This window comes from Rhynchophorus ferrugineus, unplaced genomic scaffold, assembly GCF_030347505.1.
Source record: "Rhynchophorus ferrugineus isolate W39M unplaced genomic scaffold, kcgeb_rfMv2 rfM1, whole genome shotgun sequence".
Classification (NCBI taxonomy): domain Eukaryota; kingdom Metazoa; phylum Arthropoda; class Insecta; order Coleoptera; family Curculionidae; genus Rhynchophorus; species Rhynchophorus ferrugineus.
Window position 1 is genome coordinate 5,661,829 of NW_027472580.1, and position 22,642 is coordinate 5,684,470.

The window sequence follows — 22,642 nt, forward strand, 5'->3', positions numbered from 1 at the left end:
AATAAATAAAAACCCTATTCAGATATATCATAAGAAAGTAGATTTGAACGGAGTCTTTAGTAACCTTTTCGCAACAGACAAACCAAAGTTATGAATTGGAATGCGAATGCCTGAATATTTATTGTAAAGTTAGGTTACGTTTCATATATATTTTTCACTTTTAGGACGAGATAATATGCGATTCTGTAATACATATGAATAAAAAAAATCAATACAACTGTACAGGCACACTGCTAATGCCGAACTAAATAAAATACTTAGAAAGGCTACGGAACATCTAACGAGCTGGAGCGTAATTGGCGTCCAATAGTAGCGGCATATTACGCGCTGACGCGTTATTGGCATCGAACGTGTTAAACCATTTATAGATATATCAGATTTCCATTTTGTATTTCGAAATCACTACTCAACAATCGACCAAGTTCATAAAGTAACAGCAATTAAAGGAAATACCCTGCAATATTCCTGGATGTCTTGAAAGCTTTTGACCGGTTAAGGCGTTTGAGATTAATTTACAAAATAAGCAGAGATGCACATATATTTATATTTATTTGTTATATATCGTTTCCATATTTTTATATATACTTTTTTTTTAATTTTAAAATATTAATATTATAAAATATTAAAACTAGAACATTCTCTCGCTCACTAACTCTATGACTATTTAATACTTACGGTATATTGCGAAGAATCCAGTTTAAACTCTTTGTAAATGTTCCCGTTGTCGGAATCATAATCTGGCTGATTAATTCTCCTATACAGAGACAGGATTCGACGTTGTTTTTCTATCAGGGTTTTATCTGCAGGAACTAGGAAGCAATAATCGCATTAAAAATGGTACTCATCTATTAAGTGACATATTTAATCATAAATAATTTCCGATAGAGGGCATTACTAACGCTGGCTGTCATTTTAGTGAATACGATGTCTTAGAGTCAATAAATTAAGCCACAATTAAAGGTTATACATGGGTTATACCTTGTAATTATCTAAAAGCAGTAGTGACTGTTTCTAAATGGCCCAATCCGGCATTCGGTGAACTGCGACAGTTTCCGCGTGATTTTGCGATGTTGCCATTTATAAACGACCGAGTGATAGTATCCAATAAAGTACTATTTTATTAGATATTTTATTTTTTATTTCAGTTTGGAAATTTAATTTAATTCCATACCAAATTCTTGATATTTTATGCATAATTGACCCTCCGAAAGTAAAAGTTTAAATAAATTAGACTCGATGTATGATTCGACTCGATATTTTTTGGATAATTCATCAAAATAACAACTAGTCACATATAGAGTCATTACGCAATATTAAAATTCAACAAGTACCAAGTGTAGAAAAATAATATCGAAAGACCGACTATATCCTCATAATTAAGATTACGAATTCCAATTTTGGTGAAAATATTACCATTTCTAAATTCAACTGTAATTAATCAAAAATGTATAATGTATAAAAATATCATATACATTTAAAACTACAGTCCCTAGCTAAAAAAAACATTGTCTGGTCTGGTATTAATGAACATGTAAGGCATGAAATTGACTTATGTAAGCTTCTTTATATTAAAATCTGATAGAAATATGTCTACAAAAAAACTAGCAATTGAAACCCCAATGGATGCTATATTAAGAGGTCAATTGAAAAGTCCCCGGCCTACTATAGTAAAACACATTTTTCGATACGATTATCCTTTGCTTCAAAATAGGCCTCTTCATTCGACGAAAATTTCTTCACAGCGAGCATTCTTTTAAGATCTGAGAACAGGAAATAGTCGCTGAGGGCCAGATCTGGAGAATACGGCGGATGAGGAAGCAATTCGAAGCCCAATTCATGGATTTTTGCCATCGTTTTCACTGACTTGTGACACGGTGCATTGTCTTGGTGAAGCAGCACTTTTATTTTCTTTAAGTGCTGCCGTGTTTCGGCGATTTCGTCTTTCAAACGGTTGAATAACGCCATATAATAGTCGCTATTGATGATCCTGCCTTTTTCAAGGTAGTCAATGAAAATTATTCCATGCGCATCCCAACATACGGACGCCATAACCTTGCCAACCGACTGTTGCATGTTCCCACGCTTTGGAGCGTGTTCATCGTGTGCAGTCCACTTGGATGACTGTCGATTGGACTTCGAAGTGAAATAATGGAGCCATATTACATTCATTGTCACATATCGACGCAAAAACTCGAGTTTATTACGCTTTATCATCCTCAAACACTGCTCCGAATCATCAACCGTCGATGTTTTTGGTCAAAAGTGAGCTCGCACTTGTGCGCAAAAGCAAAGTGGGTGCCACTTTGCATAGAGCTTTCTCATACCCAAATATTCGTGAATGATATGATGTACACATTCAGTTGATACCTTTAATGTGTCTGCTATTTCGTTCTCCTCGTCCACTTCATTCGCCGTCTTCGGTGCTACCAATCCTTGATGACAGATTTTTTTAGGGCAGTGTACGGAACCTCGGTATCGAGCCAAGTTTTTGCTTCAACTGTATTTTTTCCATCCAAAAAGCAATATTTTATCAACACGTGAAATTCCTTTCTATCCATTTTTTTTTTCAAAATAACAAAAGTTGTTTCTACTAAATACAGCTACCAAATTTATACACGCATCTTTTGAGAGTTAGGGCTAACTAAAAAACATATGGATTTAATTTTATTAACGCCATCTATGTGTCAGGCCGGGTACTTTTCAAATGACCTGTTATGTTATAAAAAAACTAAATAACTTAGATATAATATATACATTTGGACACACGTTATCAAGACGTTTAATGTATTTCCCGCCGCAATTTGTAAATACGTTTTAGAATCAGATAACTTTTCCTTCTCATTTTATTCTGGTTAAAAGGAGACACAATGCTGTCTGATTATTTCGAACACGTAAACGAATGAGCCTATCAAATTAGTCCGGTTGTCAGACGTATGCAATATTCTTGAAAGCAATAGTGATAAGGGGTTATAACTCTAACCTATAAACTATTGTGGCTGTATAATTAACTATAGTTTTTAAATGTGCTATAATGTTAAAATCATTTATATTTGATAACATTTCAATCAATAACAGTCAATCTAAACTAAAACTCAGAGTTGATGTGGCAACATTGGGACGTTTTGATTTCAACAATATAGATGACGTATAACAGACTATATTTTAAACTTAAAGTACACAAATGATTCACAAGAACTCCAACCGTGGCTTGTTATAGTAGTGTTTATATATTCATAAGTAATTACATATTTTTTTATTTTATCATTTTTCCTTCCAAAATTATGTTAAAATGAAGAATGTTCTTCTTATTAATTTTTTTATATTATAGGGGACAAAAAATATACCAAAACATTTGAGGTTTAACAGAAATATTAGGTTAACTTGTAAATTAGAGGTAATTTATTCTACAGTCCTTCCAATAAAACATCCAATGCATGTCATCAATACCGTCAAACGTATTACCAAATTCAATTTAGCACTACGCTAGTTAAAAGGGGACAGAATGAAGTCTGATACGTCCGAACATTTAACCAAATCGGTCTATAAAATTCGATATGTCTTGGTACTGGTTATCATATCTAAATGTATATAATATAATAAAACAACTCTAACCTACAAACTATAACAATACTTTCAATAAATATGAGTTAGACTTGGTATAATATTAAAATAAATTATATTTTATAAATTTATTGTTGTTTCACTATTTTATTTACATTATTATTTTTTGTCAGGGACAAAAAAAACGAAAAATTAAACGTGGCAACGTTGCATTATAAATTTTTGTCACGTGCATTATCTGTTTTATTAGAAGGGTTATATTTAAATTACATTCTTCAAATTATTTAAAGAACTGCCACGAAAAGCAATCATCATGTTGGCATATATATTTAATGCCTGTTTAAGGCTGAAGCATGTCCCGGAATACTTTAAAGTTGCACAAATAATTATTCTCAAAAAACCTGACAAACCTGCAGAACAAGTCGAATCTTACAGGCCTATTTCGCTACTACCTGCAATATCAAAGCTATTTGAGAAGCTGATATATAAACGTGTTAAACATCTGGTAACAATACCAGATTTCCAGTTTGGTTTTCGAAATCACCATTCAACTATCGATCAAGTGCACAGAGTAACTGCGGCTATTGAAAGAGCGTTTGAAGAAAAGAAATACTGCCCTGCAATATTCCTGGATGTCTCACAAGCTTTTGATCGGGTTTGGCATTTGGGATTAATCTGTAAGATGAGCAAATTGTTACCGCGTAACTATTGTCAATTGCTGGAGTCATATTTATTCGGAAGAAAATTTAGAGTATCGCACGAAATGACGTTCTTGACATTTAAAAATATCTCGGCTGGAGTTCCACAAGGTAGCCTCTTAGGACCTCTCCTGTATCTGCTCTACACTGCTGACATTCCAACAACAAAAGAAACACTTCTTGGAACCTTTGCTGATGACACAGTTATTATGGCAAAAGATATATCTCTGCCTAGGGCAATAGAAAGAGTGCAAGTGGCAGTCAACAAAATCTACAAATGGACAAAAGATTGGAAAATTCAACTTAATAGCTCCAAATCTGTCCACGTTAAGGAGAAATAATAAAAACTTAATTATATAACTCAGTGGATACCCGATTCCTCAAGCAGAATCAGCAAAATACCTTGGAATCCATCTTGACGGTAGATTAAATTGGAAGCATCACGTTAGACAAAAAGCAAAACACATTAGAACCAAAATAAAACAACTATACTGATTAGGAAGATACTCTCAACTTAATCTAAAATTAAAGAGGTTGATCTATAATACAATTATAAAGCCAATTTGGACCTATGGGGTGCAAATATGGGGTTGCACTAAAAATGCAAATCAGTTAGTCATACAGCGCTGTCAAAACAAGATTCTTCGATTGATTACCAATGCCTATCGCTATGTAACCAATGAAGAACTGCACGATGACCTTTACGATTACTAAATCATTCTAACGTGGAAGCAATACAACTGCTGGACAGCACATAGGATGTCAGGAGATTGAAACGAACAAAACCATACGAACTTGTGTGAACATTTAGTGTGTATTATTAGTGTAAACTATAGCTATAAGTTAATAATTAATAAATAATTATAATTTTATAATTGAGGAATACATACTGATTTATTTTCTCGTACTCGTCTTGCTTGTTAATTAATCCAAGCACATAGGAAAAGTAGTAATAAATTAAATGTAATAATAATAATTAAGATTGGACTAAGCGTATCTAATAAAGATGTTATAAAAAAAAAATTCTTCAAATATACGTATTATCTTCAACAAATGGCAACGTTGCAAATTTAAAACCTTGTGCGCATGCCAGGAGTTTTCTTAACTATACTCTTCTATTTGGAACTCTCCTGCTGTATGTTTATTTTATAAACTTACCATAATAAAATTGACGCTATAGGAACTATTAGAATTTGTGGAAAGGAAATGTATTATGTATATCTCGTATTATGATTAACAAACATTCAATCAATACGATGTGGAAATAATCCTCAAGAATTTTCCATGTACCATTACATAATCAAAAATATAAGTGGTGGTCCTAGTATTTTTAAATATTAAAGCCACAACATTATTTTTGAAATAGAAATATATTTGTGTCCACGCTTAATTTTAATACAAAGACACCCTTCACTTACCCGTTTTATATTGCCCTTTATAATATTCTTCATTGGTCGGACTACAAAAGGCCACGACGCAAAGACCAACGAACCAAACGACTAAGGCCAACTTCATCTTTACGTCAAACGGTTTAATAATGAAGCGTGTTAAAGATTTCAGATGTTTTATAGTACACGAGAGCGTCTCATTTTTACTGACCTTTGATAAAAGCTCCACTGATCCGCTTTTCTTAAGCAAACCATTAAATCATTTTTCAGTCCCCATATCATAGCAGGCTTTGGAAGAGATTCTTTTCGTGACTTACGTGATATTTTAAATAAACAAATTACGGAAATGTAAACATATATAACATGTGTTGATAGGGATTTTAAATAAATAAAAATATAGAATGCATGTTTAAAAATATAGAGAGTTAATGCAAGGAATCGAAAAAAATCTTATCGAAGAGAATAACAAGAGTGTTGTGTTTATCAGACGTAAAAATATAACTTTATTGCAGTCAACAAAACAATTGACCATTTACAAACATTATTAGGTCAACAAACTATTGTTATCAAATGTTTTGCAGTTCTTTGCCATGCCTATCGAGAATGTGTTGTAATGTATTCGACATGCCAAAAAACATACAGGATGATTTACTCATGTTCAATCACAATGTATTTACCAAATTGAGTGACGTTTACACGTCGCTGTCATAATTCCTTGACTTTGACAATACCAATTTCTAGGTTAGGTTATAAAAAAATTCATATAATTTTTTTAGTTCTATCAAATATTCACATTTTTTTATTGCCGGCTTGGTGGCGCAGTGGTAAAGATGATGGGATGATCCTCCATGGCCTCCTGGTACTGTTGCGATAGTTGCGGGTTCGAATCCCGCTGGAGCATGGTCGTAAATTTATGTTTATGATTTATGTTATGACCCAGTCGGTAGGCTGCTTAATGCTGACGACCATGGTTCGGAGCCCACATTAAACTTTAGGCCCAGTCCAAAGGGATATTACAAAATTGTCATATATTGTATAATATCGCATATATTGTTCTGATTTAAGACCTTTTCAGACTATAAAAAATGTCATATTTTTGTAAGGTTAAGACTAGTTGAATTTTGTTGTTAAACTGAAACATCAAATATATTTTGAAGTTAGAGAAAACAATTGAAAAAAGAACCAAAATTTTTGAGGTATACAAATTTCCCTGATATTTGCTTCTAGCACAATATGGTATAATTCATTTTTTCTCATTTCTATAGTGAAAATGTTTTAGTGTTTTCAATTAAAAAGTAAATTTTCAAAACGTATTAGCCTAATCAACTTATTTATTGTAGGGAAAAGGATTGAAATATTCACGAATACACATGAAATACACAATCATGCCGCTTAAATGGCTTACAGAGGTAATGCATAGCTCATAAAATGAAATGAAACATTTTAAGAAATAACCAAAATTGATCGGGTACACAAATCAGCTTCAACAATGAAAACAAACGAGCTTTGTTCTACCATAGTAAGGTAAGTTCTCCTATACATCTTATAACCGATGTGAACACAAAACTCAGAGGAATTAGAAGTCTATCTCACATATAATACCTGGGAACAAGTTTAGCATTAATTTGCCGCCAGAGAACAGGACTGACAATTTAAATAGCGGGAAATTTAAAATATTTATTAATAAAAATTCAATATAAGCTTTAAAATACATTTTATTTAAATATATGTAAAATTTACATTACGATTATATCAAAGGAAAATTCTTAGAATTTTCTATATTTAATGACAATATATTGAAATAACAATACATAATAATAATAATATAACAGATTTAACACAAAACTTGTACTTTTAAATGTACAAAATTTAATAAACTATAAAATATGGAACATTTTATATTATCTTAAATATAACTCCGCCAAATATAGAGTACAGTACAATATATACGGTGAAGACTATTGATTTTGAAATGTTTTTTTTTTAATATTTTCTTTGCCAAATATTTATTGTAAGTAAATAATTGTACATCATCCATATAAGCTGTATTATATTTGAATATTACAATAAAAAATTTTTCATTTTTGTCTTTTACTATTCTGTTCACTTTTCTCATCCACCAAAACAAACAACACCTAACTATTATCTTTCTAATTATGTCTCGTTCCCAATGCTCAAAACAGTTTTGAAAAATACAGGCATTTGGTGATTTAAGATATTGGACAGACTGCTTGTTAAGTTTTGTGCATAATCTGGGAATTCAATAGAACAGTCAAGATATCATTTACCAACAAAGTAAAAAAAGTCTCTGGCTTTGTCGAATTACATCTTTCATACTGTCGGGCTTTAATATCTTCACTGTTCTACTCACATTTCCTAACATATTTGGATCAATGTTTTCTTTCTTCTATATCATAGCTAAAATGGAGGCTTGTTATATTTTACAAATCAGTTACATAAAATTAACATTATAAAAGACTTACAATGTAAATAACAACTGGAAACCATATCCCTAGTGAGCAATGCTCTTCTACATTTCGGTTTGTAGTTATCCTTTATAAAATATACATTACAAACCTTTTTGCTCTAATTTTTCAATTCCTATAATATAAATTTGTCTGCTCCTATAATATAAAATATGTAATATGAAAAACATTTTATAAACATTTTTCATTTTTAAATCACTTTGAGAAGAAAAAAGAGAAAATTAAACAATTTATAATTATTTATCAATATACAAACATTACAATAACAAACCAAAGTTATAGTTCTTGTAAATGATTTGTATACTTGCAGAGTGTAATATATATTCTCGTATTCACAAATTAATCTAAAATCTCATTTGAAACCAAGTTTATATATTATCTTTTAAGTTAGAAAGGAAAAAGAGGAAAAACATTGCACCCGTTGCACATTGCACACATCATATACCCATGCTTCAACATTCCCATCAGTTTTTCATTATTTATTACTAAACGCCATTTCTAACATAGAGCAGGATCCCTAGGAAAGCTGTGCATTCTATTTATATAAGAATTGATTGAAAATTGTAATTGCAAAAAATTTAATTTATTATTCAAATGATTCTATTTGAAATGGTACTACATCCAGAGACGCAACACTTGAGATGTCTTAAGATTTAAACAAGTCATTTTAACTAAAAAAGAACTATAAAAACACAGCTAACAAAATAAGAATATTTAACTCGTAAGTTCCTAAGTTTTTTAAGTTTGCTTTATTAGAAACTAGCGACCCGCCCCGGCTTCGCACGGGTGCAATGCTGATACTAAATTAAATACACTACAGAAAAAATATGAACGTTGTATATAAAAACATAGCGGCCCGCTCCGACTTTGCACGGGCATAAAATATATATGCCTATGTCACTCAATGAAAACATGATTAAAATCGATCCAGTATTTTTGGTTCATTCATTACTGCCCTTGGCCTGCACGCATTAAATTTGGAGTAAAACAATTCCTCTTCCCCTATACTTACTATGAAGATTTCCTGCTATCTTTGGAATATCTAAATTCATACAATTTTTATTACATTACACATTTTTAAACGCAAATTTTAAATTTGTAATATCTCCGAAAATATTTGTTTAATTTACATGCTGTAAGGAACCATATTGATCTATATTAATTGCACACTGTATTTAAGGTACTTAATTCGATAAGGATTAATGCCGTATTGCTTAAAATAGCTTCGTAAATAAGCCATTTTCTCACGTAAAAAGTAAACAATAAAAATGGTTAATGTGGGTTATCCCTAAAAGATAAACATATACCATCGCGGACTTTTTTGTAGACCTTTTTATGGTGTACAATACTGTAGTACATTAATTTGATCTAACTCGTAGGGTTAGGCAGCGTTTTTGCTAATTGCTAAATAAGCCTAAAAAATAGGTTAATTTACGACATCACGTTAGAAACCTCTAAAATTAGCAATGTTGCCTTAGTATATTATACATGTATTATACATATGAACCTTCCTCTTGAATCACTCTATCTATTGAAAAAAACCGCATCAAAATCCGTTGCGTAGTTTTAAAGATTTAAGCGCACATAGGGATATAGGGACAGAAAAGGCGACTTTGTTTTATACTATGTAGTGATGAAAAATACGCTTTCAACAAAAGCTCAAATCTCTCTCAAATCAAATTGTTTCTATAGGAAGCATAGAATTGCCAATAAAGTCCAAAATATCCAGTAAATTTTTGATTATTTCCACCAAATATAGACATACATACACTACGCCTTCGTATTTTTAGAATAGGCCAAATAATGAAATGAAAATGAAAAAATGAAATAATGATAACACACAAATCTTAAATTTTTCCGATACACGGTGTAGAATCTCAGGAATTTTTATAATTTATATTTTATAACTTTTTTATAATCCCATACTAAATAGTCCATATCCAGAACGACTTTTTAGAAAAAACCAACTTGCACTTAATTTGCTTCCACAAATCAGTTATTGTTCGTGAAAAATCACAATTATTTTTTGTCAACCCAATGCATTTTTGATAATTTAACATATACCCACAACAACTACCAAATATAACGATTGTTTACACAATGATTATTAATTATCTCTTCAGAGAAAACTTACGCAACGGTTTAAACCTATCTTTTTTGTTTTTTACCGAATCAAACACCAACACAGTTTAAAATATCTGCCGTTTATTTAATAATATAAAGGTTAACACGACAAAATTCACACTACTTTATATCTGCTCTTATTTATTAAGTGACGTCCAGAGGTCTGCAACTTCAGCAACTCCTCTTTGATGAGTCTGGTGATTTCTGATTTCGCTTTAGATACGGCCATGTCTGAGGTACTCTCTATAGCTAAATACAGCTTCCTCTCACCTTCTGGGGGCGACTTTCCGGTCGGTACGTAGGTCCCTCTTACGGTAATACCAGCTTCTGAGTACTCTGAAATTTGTGCCAAGGCTTCCTGTAACAAAAACAAACAAATAATTTAATAAAATGAATCTGAATCCAGAGGAGAGACGTGTCTGACCTTCGAAGTCACCCTCCATCTGGCTTGCTGCGGAAAATCATTAATCTCCAATTCTTCTTCGTATTTCCTGAATGTTTGTTCGCTGTCCTCATCCAACTTATCCTCATCATCTTTGGGTTGATAATTTAGCTTGTTGTTTAGTTTGGCGGCTAACTGCTCGGCTACAGTTTTGGCTGTTATTGGAAGAGAAGAACTTGTGCCTAAAAAGTGATCAAAACTCATTATGTATTGTTTTATTCATACTAAAAATAAACTGCTCAAATTGCACTTTCTTCGTTCATCACTTTTGTGTCCCATCAAACACTTGTAAAAGCTTATGGGAGATACAATAAAAGTCATATGATTATAAAATTAATAATAACAAGACCTAACAATTCATTTGATTGATATACAGATTCAAAGAAAAAACAGATGCCACTTTTTTTTAACAGGAATGATAGAAAATAAAAGTACTAACAACAAAACGTTGGTTTCCTGACTTCAAACGTGGTCGGAGAAACAGCGATGATGCATGGGGTGCCGCGTTTACTCATTGTTGACCAAAAACAAGAACGTGTTGATGATTTTGGGCAGTGTTTGGCTATGTTTAAAAGTAACAAACCCCTGAATTTTTGCGTCGATATATGACAAGAGATGAAATATGGTTCCATTACTTCAATCCGGAATAAAAATGGTCGTCATCTGAGTGAACAGCAACAGGTGAACCTCGTCCAAAACGCCCGAAAGCACAACAATAGTGAATATTATATAGCGTTATTGGAGCGTTTGACGGTCGAAATTGCAAAGAAATGACCGCATATGGCAAATAAAAAAAATTGTTTCATCAACATAACGCACCGTATCACAAGTCAATCAAAACAATGGCAAAACTACATGAATTGAATTTCGAACTTGCTCCCACATCCACCGTATTCGCCAGATTTGACTCCCAGCGACTACTGGTTGTTCGCTGGCCTCAAAAAATGCTCACCAGTAAGAAATTTCCATTGAGCTAGTAAACAAAAAAAAACAAACCTTTCAAAATAGACTCTGCGGCTTGTTGTGTGGCAAATTTGGTATCAAAAGTACTTCTTTTTGTACAGGTAATCTTGAAAGCTAATTTCTTGGCTAACTCTAATTTATGGACCGCCGATCCTGACGCTCCACTGATTGAAGCTGCTGCCGCAGCAGGATTAATACCTGAAATAACGCGTAGTTTAATTGTTACTTTAAAACCCTAAACAAACTGCATTCATACCCAGTGGTGCTTTGATTTCCTTAACCGTCCGCTTTGTTGCGAAAATACTTTCAATGTGCTGATCGATATCCTGTTCCAAATCTTCATCATCACTGTCTTGCAGTCCCAGGGCGGCCTTCTGGAACTTTTTCCTTTCGTTTACCGCAGCCGCTTCGTTTTCATCGAATTTGAAACCTTTACCGCTAAAACCTCCGCCAGTATGGACTTTTTTGCCTGTTAAGAACATCAATAAAAATGAATAAATAACGTCTGAAGAGAACCTAACCTTCTGCTTCTTGTTTAGCTTTGTAGTCGTCCCATAACTTTCGAAGAGCCTCGGGAACAGTCACGCTGGCAAGCTCGAAAGCTCTGATGATATCTCCCGCATACCGACACTGCTCGGGGGTGATAAACGTGTAAGCAAAACCCTTATTTCCTGCTCGTCCCGTTCGTCCGCATCTAATAAAGAAAATAATCAAAATCCACAATATGTTGCGTACCTATATTTTACCTATGCACATAATCTTCATAGTGATTTGGACAATCATAGTTCACAACTAGAATCAACTGTTTGACATCAAGACCACGGGCTGCCACTGAGGTAGCAATTAATAATTTAACCTTTCCGGCCTTAAAATCTACTATAGTTGAATCCCTAAAATATCAATAGGTGCTTTTAGCAAAAGATAGCCCTGCAAACGATTTAATTTACCTATCAAATTGATCTATTCCACCATGCAAACTCATACAACTATAACCGGCTTTCATCAAGTCCCTCAACAGAATGTCCGCATTTTCCTGTTTATCGGCAAAAACAATAATGCTGCCTTGTTCTTGAAAAATGCCTAGAAGCTCCAATAACTTCAAAAATTTCTGATCCTCCTCCAAGATAACGACGTTTTGCTCAACCTGAAATCACTCAATAGAATAATAAAGGATCTATGTATGTGTTCACACGAAAACAACCTCTTTGCACACAACTGAACGACCACCAACTTGTACTTCGATAGGTCTCATTAAAATTCTTCTGGCCAATGCTTCCATCTGCCGGGGAAATGTTGCGCTAAACATGACAGTTTGTCTATCAGGTCGAACATTATCTATTATTCTCATTACCTAAAATATAAGGGTTTTATTACTTAAGTAAATATACTGATTACGAAATACCTACCTGTGGTTCAAATCCCATGTCGAACATTCTGTCAGCTTCATCTAATACGATGTACGTGACTCGTCTTAGATTGGTGACTTTCCCACTATTCGCCGCCAACATATCGATCATACGTCCCGGTGTACAAACTATAATTTCGGCTCCTAAAACAGAAAACCAATAGAATAGAATGGTCAATAGAATAAACCATGACTTTTGTTCGGCTGAATTTCCAGAGTTAAAACTTAAATGTAAGTACCGACTATACGTATTAAAAAGTATCTTTATTAAACTGTTATACGAGGGCCACTATTTATATTTCGGGAATTGGTAACACTGTTGTCATGCGAGTCCATCTGACGGTTCCATCGTAAAGTTTGACATTTTTGACGATATACGTACTCAGAACATTTTGTCGCATGGACGCCATTTGTTTATTTTAAATTTAGTTGAAAGTTTCGTCTCATCAAAAAATGGAACTGAATCGTGAACATTTTCGTTCGATGTTTTTTTACGATTTTCGACGTGGATTATCACAACAAGAGTGCATCAATCAACTTAATTTAACTTTTGGCGATGAAGTTCCATGAAAAAACACCGTGTATCGCTGGTTTAATGAATTCAGTCGTGGTTCATTGTCCGACGAGTTTCGTGAAGGTCGTCCAAAATCGCCTGTTGTGTCAGAAAACATCAATGCTGTGTGCGAGATGATTAAGCAAAGACCGTCATGTCACCTATTGTGAGATTGAGGCATCCCTAAGCATTAGTTCCACCAGCATATATGCGATTTTACATGAAGACTTAGCTGTGCGAAAGTTATGTTCGCGTTGGATCACCCGAAATTTGACAATCGCTCATAAAAAGGCTCGTGTCGATAGTCTGGATAATACAGCTGGTAGGGTAGCGCTTCCCATTTTAGTATTTCCACCGGTTTTGAAAAAGGTCCTCGAGCGTTGTCATGCCTTTCCTCCTATTCCAGTCGTAGTTTGCGCAGTGCTCGGCTCAAACGCATCAATTGTACTCGATAGCGATCCCCACTGACGGTTTCATTAGATCTTAGCAACCAAAAAGCATTAGCTTGGAACCATGGATATTCGACTTTAACATTGATTTCGATGCATGACCAAGTGGTTCCCATGATATTTTTCGCTTTGGATTATCGAACGGATCCACTTTTCATTATCAGCAACAATACAATGCAAAAAATCTTTCCCCAATTTTGTCATTGAAGCAGTATTTCATACGTGACCCAAAAAGCCTCTCAAGGTCTTTTGACTTGAATTCATACGGCACAAAACATCTAAGCTTTGGATCATTCCTATGTTCTTCAAGCGATTGGGAATCGTTTCTTGTGTTACTTCCAACAATTCTACATATTCTTATTACGTTTTACACAGATCATAATCGGATAATGCCTTCAAATCCTCGTCTTCAAATTTTTGTGGTTGTCCAGAACGCTCTTTGTCTTCGAAGTCAAAGACACTTTGACACCACTTCTAAAACGTTGAAACCAGTGTTCTGATATTAAAATCGATGGAGTATGAAGCATTCGAAGACCTTTAGCAACCGTTTCCTTCAAATTGAAGTTTTTTTAGTTTATTTATTAAATTGTTATTAGTCCTTGCCGGCTAATCTACAATTTCTCTCCACATTAACTTAAATATAGGAGTCTGTCATTATGTCTCCTTGCAATTATCTTGATTTCCTGGATGGCAGTCGGCATCTGAATGTCTTAGTGTAAATAATCAGTCCTGTAGTATCTCAGTACACCTACAACACTCCTCAGGACTCTGTTCTGGAAAACTTGTATTTATATTATGTTATGTTTCCAACTATGAAGAAATGTAACAGGTCTGGGGTTTTCTCTGGATAAGTCAGCCAATAAGCTGGTTTTCCAGTTGGCGTCTTAGCCCAGCAGCTGCTTTATGAAGTTCATTGCCTTTAGTTGTCGTCATTCTAGATCCGCATCTTGTATTTTTTACATTAAAATCACCACCAATTATATTTTTTTCTGTGTATCTGCTTGATTTAACAGTTACTGTTATTACTTGATTTTCTGCTAAATTGATCCCGGGTTTTTTGATACTGGCAAATGTTATTTTATTATTATGGCACTTCTTCCTCTTACGGTATTAGCAGGATATATGTTACGATAAAAATTATATCCTTTAAATTTTATAAAGGATTGTTTTGTCAAGTGAGTTTCACATATTAGGCAAATATTTATTTTTTGCAATTCTATAAATATTTGTTGATCAAATTGAATGTCTTTATTTGTCATTACTTGTTTTTGAGGCCACAGGCCTATTGTTTTCTAATGTTTTAATTCTTTCAGAGAAGAATTCAATAATTTTTTTCCAATTCGTTCGTGATTGGTTCTTCTTCCTCTGTAACTTGCCGAATGCTCTTCATTGCGATTTGCACATTTTGCGTTAGCTTCTTTAGGGTTTTTACACTCTTTAGGAATATGTTTGCCTAAACATTTTACACATCTAGGTTCCCTTATACAGAATTTAAGTGTGTGTCAATATAACTGGAGTATTTTGCATAGCAATATTAATTTAGATTTTTATTAGTGGTTTGATTTCTATCTCTATCTAGTTAAATGTGCGCCATGATAGTAAAGGGCGTAGGCTCAAACGCAAACTGCCATAAGAACTGATTAATAGACACATAGAGTGAGATTTAATAATCTCTAGAATATGTTTGCATAGTCTTAGTTGTAAGAGTCGGTGAAGATTAGCCATTGCTTGTGTGTCGGGGAAGAGATGTATATTAGGGCTTGGAGGATGGCGTAAAGCTTCGCTGTTAGATTTGATCCCAGATCGCCGAATCTGAACAGCGAGGTCTGCTCCTCTGACACAAAAGCGCATACAATATCCGCATCGGATTTAGAGCGGAAGATTAGTATATATGGATTTGTGTTCTGGGTAGTGAGCGTGTAATTCGTAATATTTGGCCCTAGAGAAGCAGGGAGATTGTTCTTTTTTTTAAGGCGTTGAGATGTGTTAATTTGTGTAGTTGGTTATGAGAGCCCAAGGGCGGAATCTGGATATTTGGATCGAGAGGATGTGGAGAGAACTGAAACATATCTCAGAGAGTATGTCCGCAATTATGCAGGAGACACCAGCCTGATTAGGGGGAGGATCATTGGTGGGAGGTTGGGACCTGGCGGGGATTAGGCTGGTCATAGGCGCTTCACGAGGTAAGTTAGGGGAATGATGGTAGCAAGGCTGCATAGACTGATTGTAGGGAAGGACTTCGAGACTCCTAGGGATATGCGAAGCACCGAGTTCGAGGCATTTCAGGCAAGTTCTAGCGACAGCGCTAGTAGCCAATTTTCGGAAGTTATGATTGATGTATATATTCCTGATAGTCCCCTGATTAGCACCAGAGCGTCGATGGGACATCCATCGCAGCATGAAGAGGTCACGGGTACATCGGGATTTTAGTAGACGACTATTTTAGAAATACGGTCATTCGTTTAAGATCGCGACAATCAGTGCACAAGTGGAATACAAATTCAAAGACGTTGATTACAATGTCTTGGGTATGTCTGTGGAATGAAAAGTGAACGAAATCTTCAGACTTCTGTGGCGACAGCTAAAATCATAGAAAGCGCTTTGAAATATAGGACACTAACATTGTCCGACGGCAGAACACATGCGGTCAAACGCAGCTGTAGAGAAATTTAGTGAAAAATATCCGAAGTTCTGCAACATCAGCGTATTGGCGCTTGAGGCCGATATAGATTTAAATAGATAGGTGATCTTGGAGAATGCTTCGCGACGTCCACTAACAAGATGACATCACGTTTTCAGGCCGTTTTATTGAATTGTTTAAATTGCTATGTTAATATCCGTGAATGTAGATTATTCTTTTACTTTTCTGTTGGTTACTTATACTTTCCGTTCTGCATAACAAAGAGAAGTTTAATTTAGGTTTTGTCTTTTTTATTGATTATATTGTGTGTATGTTGGGATGTGCAGAAACGATGTTTTCCTAAAAAGACTCCAACGAAAACTAACGAAATTTCGCAAATAACGATCGATGTACCATCTGTTACTTTATGGGTACTTTTACAAAATAAGTCATTATCCCTTATTATTAGTATCGATATATTAAAAAATATAGACTAAAATAGAGTGAAAAGGGGAAATAAATGGTCAGTACTTACCTCGTTTTAATTCGGCTATCTGTTCGGATATGCCCGTACCACCGTAAACACAAACAGCGTGTAAGTTCAAGCTTTTCGTGAATTTTTTAATATCTTTTCCGATTTGCATACATAACTCTCTTGTCGGAGTCATTATAATGGCAATGGGACCATCAGTCTCTTCCAGTGGAGGTTGATCGAGAATATGCCTAAACATTGGCAGAAGAAAAGCTAAAGTTTTACCGCTCCCTATAATTAAAAACGTTTAGTGAATGAAAACAATGAAAAAAATATGAAAACAATATGAAATTAACACAGTATTCATTCTGCTATCGACAAACCTGTTTTTGCTATTCCTATAAGATCTCTTCCCGACATGATAGCCGGTATCGCTTGTGCTTGAATCGGGGTGGGTTTCTCGAAACCTAATTTCTTAAGTATGTTTAATTCTTTTGTTGATACGCCACACTGAGCCCATGTCTTTATCGGCTTTGGACACCCTCTACCTGAACAACATGAGGTAAAATTAGGCTTTCATGATGGATAATTATGTAATAATCAAACCTTTAACTCTAATCCCCTCTAATTCTTCTTTGTATGCATCAACTTCCTCCTGAGTCATCTTAGCTATTTCCGGTACTTCCACATAGAAATTTTTTCTAAATGATATATAGATAATATTATTGTGATCGATTTTAGCCAGATCTTTCCTTTGTTTATTGGCAATGTTTGCAGCTGTATCTTTTAGATCTTCAGCCTCTTCCTCGGAAGAATATCTGCAATAATTATAAATAATGTAATAAATATCGGTTAGCCTAAACCGCTTCCGTTGAAACTTCGAAAGTAAGAAGTATAACACACTTTGGACTTTGCAACCCCGGTCTAACACATAGATGGCGCTAGTTTTATTGCTTTCACAACTTTTTCAGTTGGTACTAACCTTGAACCGTATTACTGACTAAGAGTTACACAACTTTTGGATTTTCAAAACAATGGATCAAAAACAATTTTTGTGTTTTAATTTTACACAGCTTCTTGATGGGAAAAAAATACCGTTCAAGCGAAGCAATGGCTTGTTGGAAAATAAAACGTTGGTTTACCATGGTAACACCAGAAAACATATCCATAAAATTATATTGCATAAGCATTTGACTATGAGAAAGCTCTGTTCAAAGTGTTGCTTACTGTTGACTTGACCAAAAACAAGAATGTGTTGATGATTCTGAGTAGTATTTGGTCATATTTAAACGTAACAAACCGGAATTTCTGCGTTGATATGTGACAATGGATGAGTCATGGATCTATCACCTCACCCCAGAATCATAACAATTGGCTGGAAAGGTTATGGCCACGGTATTTTCGGACGTGCGTGGTGTAATATTCATCGACTATGTCGAGAATGGAAATACCATCAACAGAGAATATTATATAGCGTTATTGGAGCGTTTGAAGGCTGAAATTGTAAAGAAACAACCGCATGTGGCAAAGAAAAAAAACTGTTTCATCAAGACAACACACCGAGTTACAAGTCAATCAAAACAATGGCAAAACTTTATTAACTGAACTTCAAATTGGTTCCACATCCACCGTATTCGCCAGATTACTTTGACCTACTGGCTCCCAGCTCCCCAGGCTACTGACTGTTCGCAGACCTCAAAAAAAAATGCTCACCAGTAAGAAATTTCGCTCGAAAGAGGTTGTCGCTTAAACTGAGCTCTATTTTGAGGCAAAAGATATAGGCAAGTGATATTGAAATGTTAGAACGGGGCTGGAATGATTGTGTGGCTCTTGATGAAGATCATGCTGATGAATAAAGCCAATTTTGAACAAAAAAAAAACGCGTTTTCTTTGTAACGTCCGGGACTTTTCAGTCCATGTGATATAAAACATTCGTGAAAACGCAAATTTATGTAAAAATATGAAGTCTGCATCGCGACTGCTTTCCTAGTTTTGTAAGCACAAATATACTAAAGCTAAATTGTCATAAAAATATCATGGATCGCTTACTCTAACCCATCCTGATTTTGTTCAATCAATTCACCCTTATCGGTATTGGCTTTCTTTTTAGCAACGCCAGTAACAATTACCAGCGCACCTTTCCTACTAGAGTCTGATTTGTCTTCCTTTTGTACATTTATCTTATTAATTTTTTTAACTTCCTCATGGACACCTTAAGAAGAACGCAGTGTATACATGATATATGCAAAAAAGAATTAATTATTACCCTTCATAAATTCATCTAAAGGATCAACCTCGTCATCTTCATTCTTACTCTCTACATCTTTTGATGGCTCTTTAGGTACTTCGACCTCCTTGATTTTCTCATCAACGCTTTCACCTACATTTTCTTTCTTGCTCTCAATCTTATCATCCGTTTTATCTTCGTCTTCAGAATCATCCTCAAGAGACCATTTCTTGACAGTACCCTAGAAACAATTCACGTTATAAATTAAAAAAAATATATCTATATGAGTGCCACCTGAGGGACCGTGAGGTTTTGACTTTTAACAACTTCCTGGTCTTTTTTTTTCCTTTCCGCTCGCCATCTTTCAATTCTCTCCCTTCTTTTCTGCATTTCCATTTCCAACTTTTTCTGTTCCTCTTCCTGAAAGAACTTTTTTAATTACATCTTATATTAGACATGCTTAGTACAATCTTAATTTATTACAATTATGTTGTGCTTGTGTTGCGATAAGCATTGTTAATTAATCGTGGAACTTTTTTGGTTTTGTCTGCCTTGGATTACTAATTGGTATAATGTTTTAGTGCAACCCCATAGGTCCAAATTACCTTTATGATTGACCGATAAACCAATTTCTTTGATTTTAGGTAACAATAGTGTTGCTTGATTTTTAGTCCAATCTTTTACACTTTTTGTCTAACATGATGTTTCCAATATAACATACCTAACCTACCATCGAGATGGATGGCGGGGTATTTAGCTGATTCTCTAATAAGATAATATATGTATTAGATGCACTATAATATTAAAATAAATTATATTTAGTAATATTATTTTTCTTTCAATCTTTTATTTCGATTTGAATTTTATGTCAAAGCTAAAATGAACTAAAACTTAAAGTTGATGCGGCAACATTGCGACGTTTTGAAGTCATAAATGTACATGAAGTGAGTTGACTGTTTTGTTGAACAGACAGATATGTTGAGTCGTTCTTTTTAATACAACTATTGTAGCTTGCATTTTTCCTTTTTTAATATGTCTTGTTCCAAATGCTGTATATTTGTTTTATAATTAGAGCTGTACTTGCTCGAGTACATTCACTGGGATGTAGTGCCCAGTAGGCAGCATATCCCCTTTTAATAAATAAAAGAAAATTAACTTTTGGCACACAAAATACCTTATCCAAATTAGCTGGATCGAAAGACAATCCTGAGTCATCTTTTCTATCTGTCGATGGCGATCTTGAACGTTTTCTGGACTTTTTCTTTTCCTTACTGTCAGCCCTATAATAATATTTATAACTGATAAATTTGGTATTATTAATAACTACATACATACCTTCTCTCCCTACGCTCTCTGTCCTTTTCCCTATCTTTATCACGATCCCGATCTCTTTCCCTGTCTCTATCTCGATCACGGTCTCTATCTCTATCCCCTTCCCTATCTCTATATCTTTCGCGATCCCTATCTCGTTCTCTCACATCTTTATCTCTGGACCGACTTCTTTCTCTATCTCTGGTTGATTTTTCTTTAGACCTACTCCTATCTCGGGTCCCCCTGTCTCGAGAGCGACTTCTCCGTCTCTCCTCTCCTCTTTTTCTTTTAGACCTCTCCTTGCTCCGCGATCGCGAACGTCGGCGCCGTTTCTCTGGAGTGTGACTAAAAGTATTTAATTTCAAGATATTTAGTAGTTTTGCCACAATATTAAAACATTCATACATCATTCTTAATATGTCTAAATATATATAAGTAAAATATTGGTCAGACAATACCTTCTTGCCATTATAATTAGTTGTGTATTATAAAAGAACAAATATAAACAAAATAATTTACAAATGTTATCCACTAAAGAAAATTTTCTTCTTTTATTAATACAAAATACCAATGAGAACGGTTAGTTTGTTAGCTGTCAAGAACACAGAATAACTAAGACTTATCACTACACTAATTTGCATACTACAATGTCAAAATACACTAAACATTTAAAACTAAATATCAAATTAAAAGATTTACTAAAACTTATTAAATGGTTTTTTATTATATCTGAGAAATATATTTAGTTTCAAAAAAATATCGAAAAATATCGATATTTTTAGAAAAAACCAGCTATCTATCGATATTTCTTTGGCTTCCCTAACTTAGGGTTACCAATTTTTAAAAACTATAATCTATAATGTTTAATGCACAATATTCAGTTCTCAATATTTTGTGGTTTAATGGCGGATATAGATCTAAGCTTTAATTTTAATGGTCATAGAATCACAAAATATTGAGAATTCCTCTGTGTTTTATGCATGGAATAGAGATTTCTCCATTCTACATTCACGATAATAAAATCCAAAGTTACTGCTCGCGCGCACGACGTTCTGCTTTTGTCGTTTCTGTCAAATTGTATGAAACTTAGTTATGTTTTACAGATAGAATAAATAAATTTAGAAGTGAAAGTTACATGGAAAAATCAGGTCGCACGTTTAAGCTTTTCGGAATCCCCGTTACGCGGCCAAATAAAAATGAAAAATGCAGCAGCTATATGTGCGTTTTTCTCTCGTACGGCCTCGGTATTAATAATTCTAACCTGAACAACTAATGGCCATTTTTAGAAGATATAATTTGTATTGTTTATTTACGTCAAGTTTTTCGCCATGTGTTTTTATACATATTTGACAATTACTTGATGTAATTCCTACTAGTAATTTTAATAGTAAGTATTTTGTTAAACAGCCTGTCCCATCAGTTTCGTTTCAGGTTGGATGAAAAACGAATGGCTTTATCCTTATTGAAATGCAGTGGCAGATGATATAAACGGTTATCGAAGATATTCTGCTTAACTTCTAGAAGAGCATTAATGCAGCTACTGAATAAGGTTCCTTTTTGCTGCTGGAGTAGTAACCTCTAATTTTGGTCGTTAGTTCAGAAGCTTGACTGTATAGACTGAACTGCAGTTGTCATATTTGATAAAATGTACCTCAATTTAGGTAGGTTGTTAATTTATTTGATTCTAAAAAAGAATACAACAGAACCATTAATAGTTATATTATCTTATTTTAATGTTTGTTTTAGGTTTGTTTTGAATATTAGAGAGAAGATAATATCAGTGGATTACTTGTTTTGGGTGGGATTTTATTAATGTCTTTATGGTCAAGGAAAATTAATGTAATTGTAATATATCAATAAAATATATTTAAATATATTTTTTTCCCGGAAATTTTTTTTTTAGTTTTCCGCTATATATTTTTAAATTTCGCGCCGTAACTAAG

At 34.0% G+C, this 22,642-nt stretch overlaps 2 protein-coding genes and 1 long non-coding RNA gene across 4 annotated transcripts in view; 1 reads left to right on the forward strand and 2 right to left on the reverse strand.

The window, feature by feature from the left end:
• LOC143202927 (hexamerin 70a) overlaps nucleotides 1–22,642 on the reverse strand; it is an 89,638-nt gene that overhangs the window by 24,765 nt on the left and 42,231 nt on the right. The window contains exons 2-3 of the mRNA XM_076414926.1: nucleotides 5,678–5,853; nucleotides 676–809 (exon numbers count right to left, since the gene is read on the reverse strand). Coding sequence (XP_076271041.1) covers nucleotides 676–809; nucleotides 5,678–5,774 — 231 coding nt within the window. The 5' untranslated portion in view covers nucleotides 5,775–5,853. The remainder of the gene's footprint in view (nucleotides 1–675; nucleotides 810–5,677; nucleotides 5,854–22,642) is intronic.
• On the reverse strand, nucleotides 10,322–21,348 carry Prp5 (pre-mRNA processing factor 5). Of its 2 annotated transcripts, none has more exons than XM_076414900.1 (18): nucleotides 21,158–21,348; nucleotides 20,724–21,044; nucleotides 20,563–20,668; nucleotides 19,683–19,808; nucleotides 19,428–19,629; nucleotides 19,211–19,373; nucleotides 17,768–17,979; nucleotides 17,545–17,709; nucleotides 17,225–17,452; nucleotides 13,069–13,211; nucleotides 12,864–13,013; nucleotides 12,610–12,806; nucleotides 12,409–12,552; nucleotides 12,184–12,356; nucleotides 11,919–12,131; nucleotides 11,696–11,860; nucleotides 10,682–10,881; nucleotides 10,322–10,615 (listed from the first exon to the last, which is right to left on the reverse strand). In XM_076414900.1, the coding sequence occupies exons 1-18, from the start codon at nucleotides 21,166–21,168 to the stop codon at nucleotides 10,373–10,375; spliced, it is 3,162 nt and encodes a 1,053-aa protein (XP_076271015.1). In that variant the 5' UTR covers nucleotides 21,169–21,348; the 3' UTR covers nucleotides 10,322–10,372. The 2 variants fall into 2 exon arrangements, with proteins under 2 accessions (XP_076271015.1, XP_076271024.1); XM_076414909.1 differs by having other exon boundaries at nucleotides 21,105–21,228.
• On the forward strand, nucleotides 22,221–22,590 carry LOC143203038 (uncharacterized). Its single transcript, XR_013007272.1, has 2 exons — nucleotides 22,221–22,360; nucleotides 22,446–22,590. It is a non-coding gene; the product is annotated as an uncharacterized LOC143203038 (long non-coding RNA).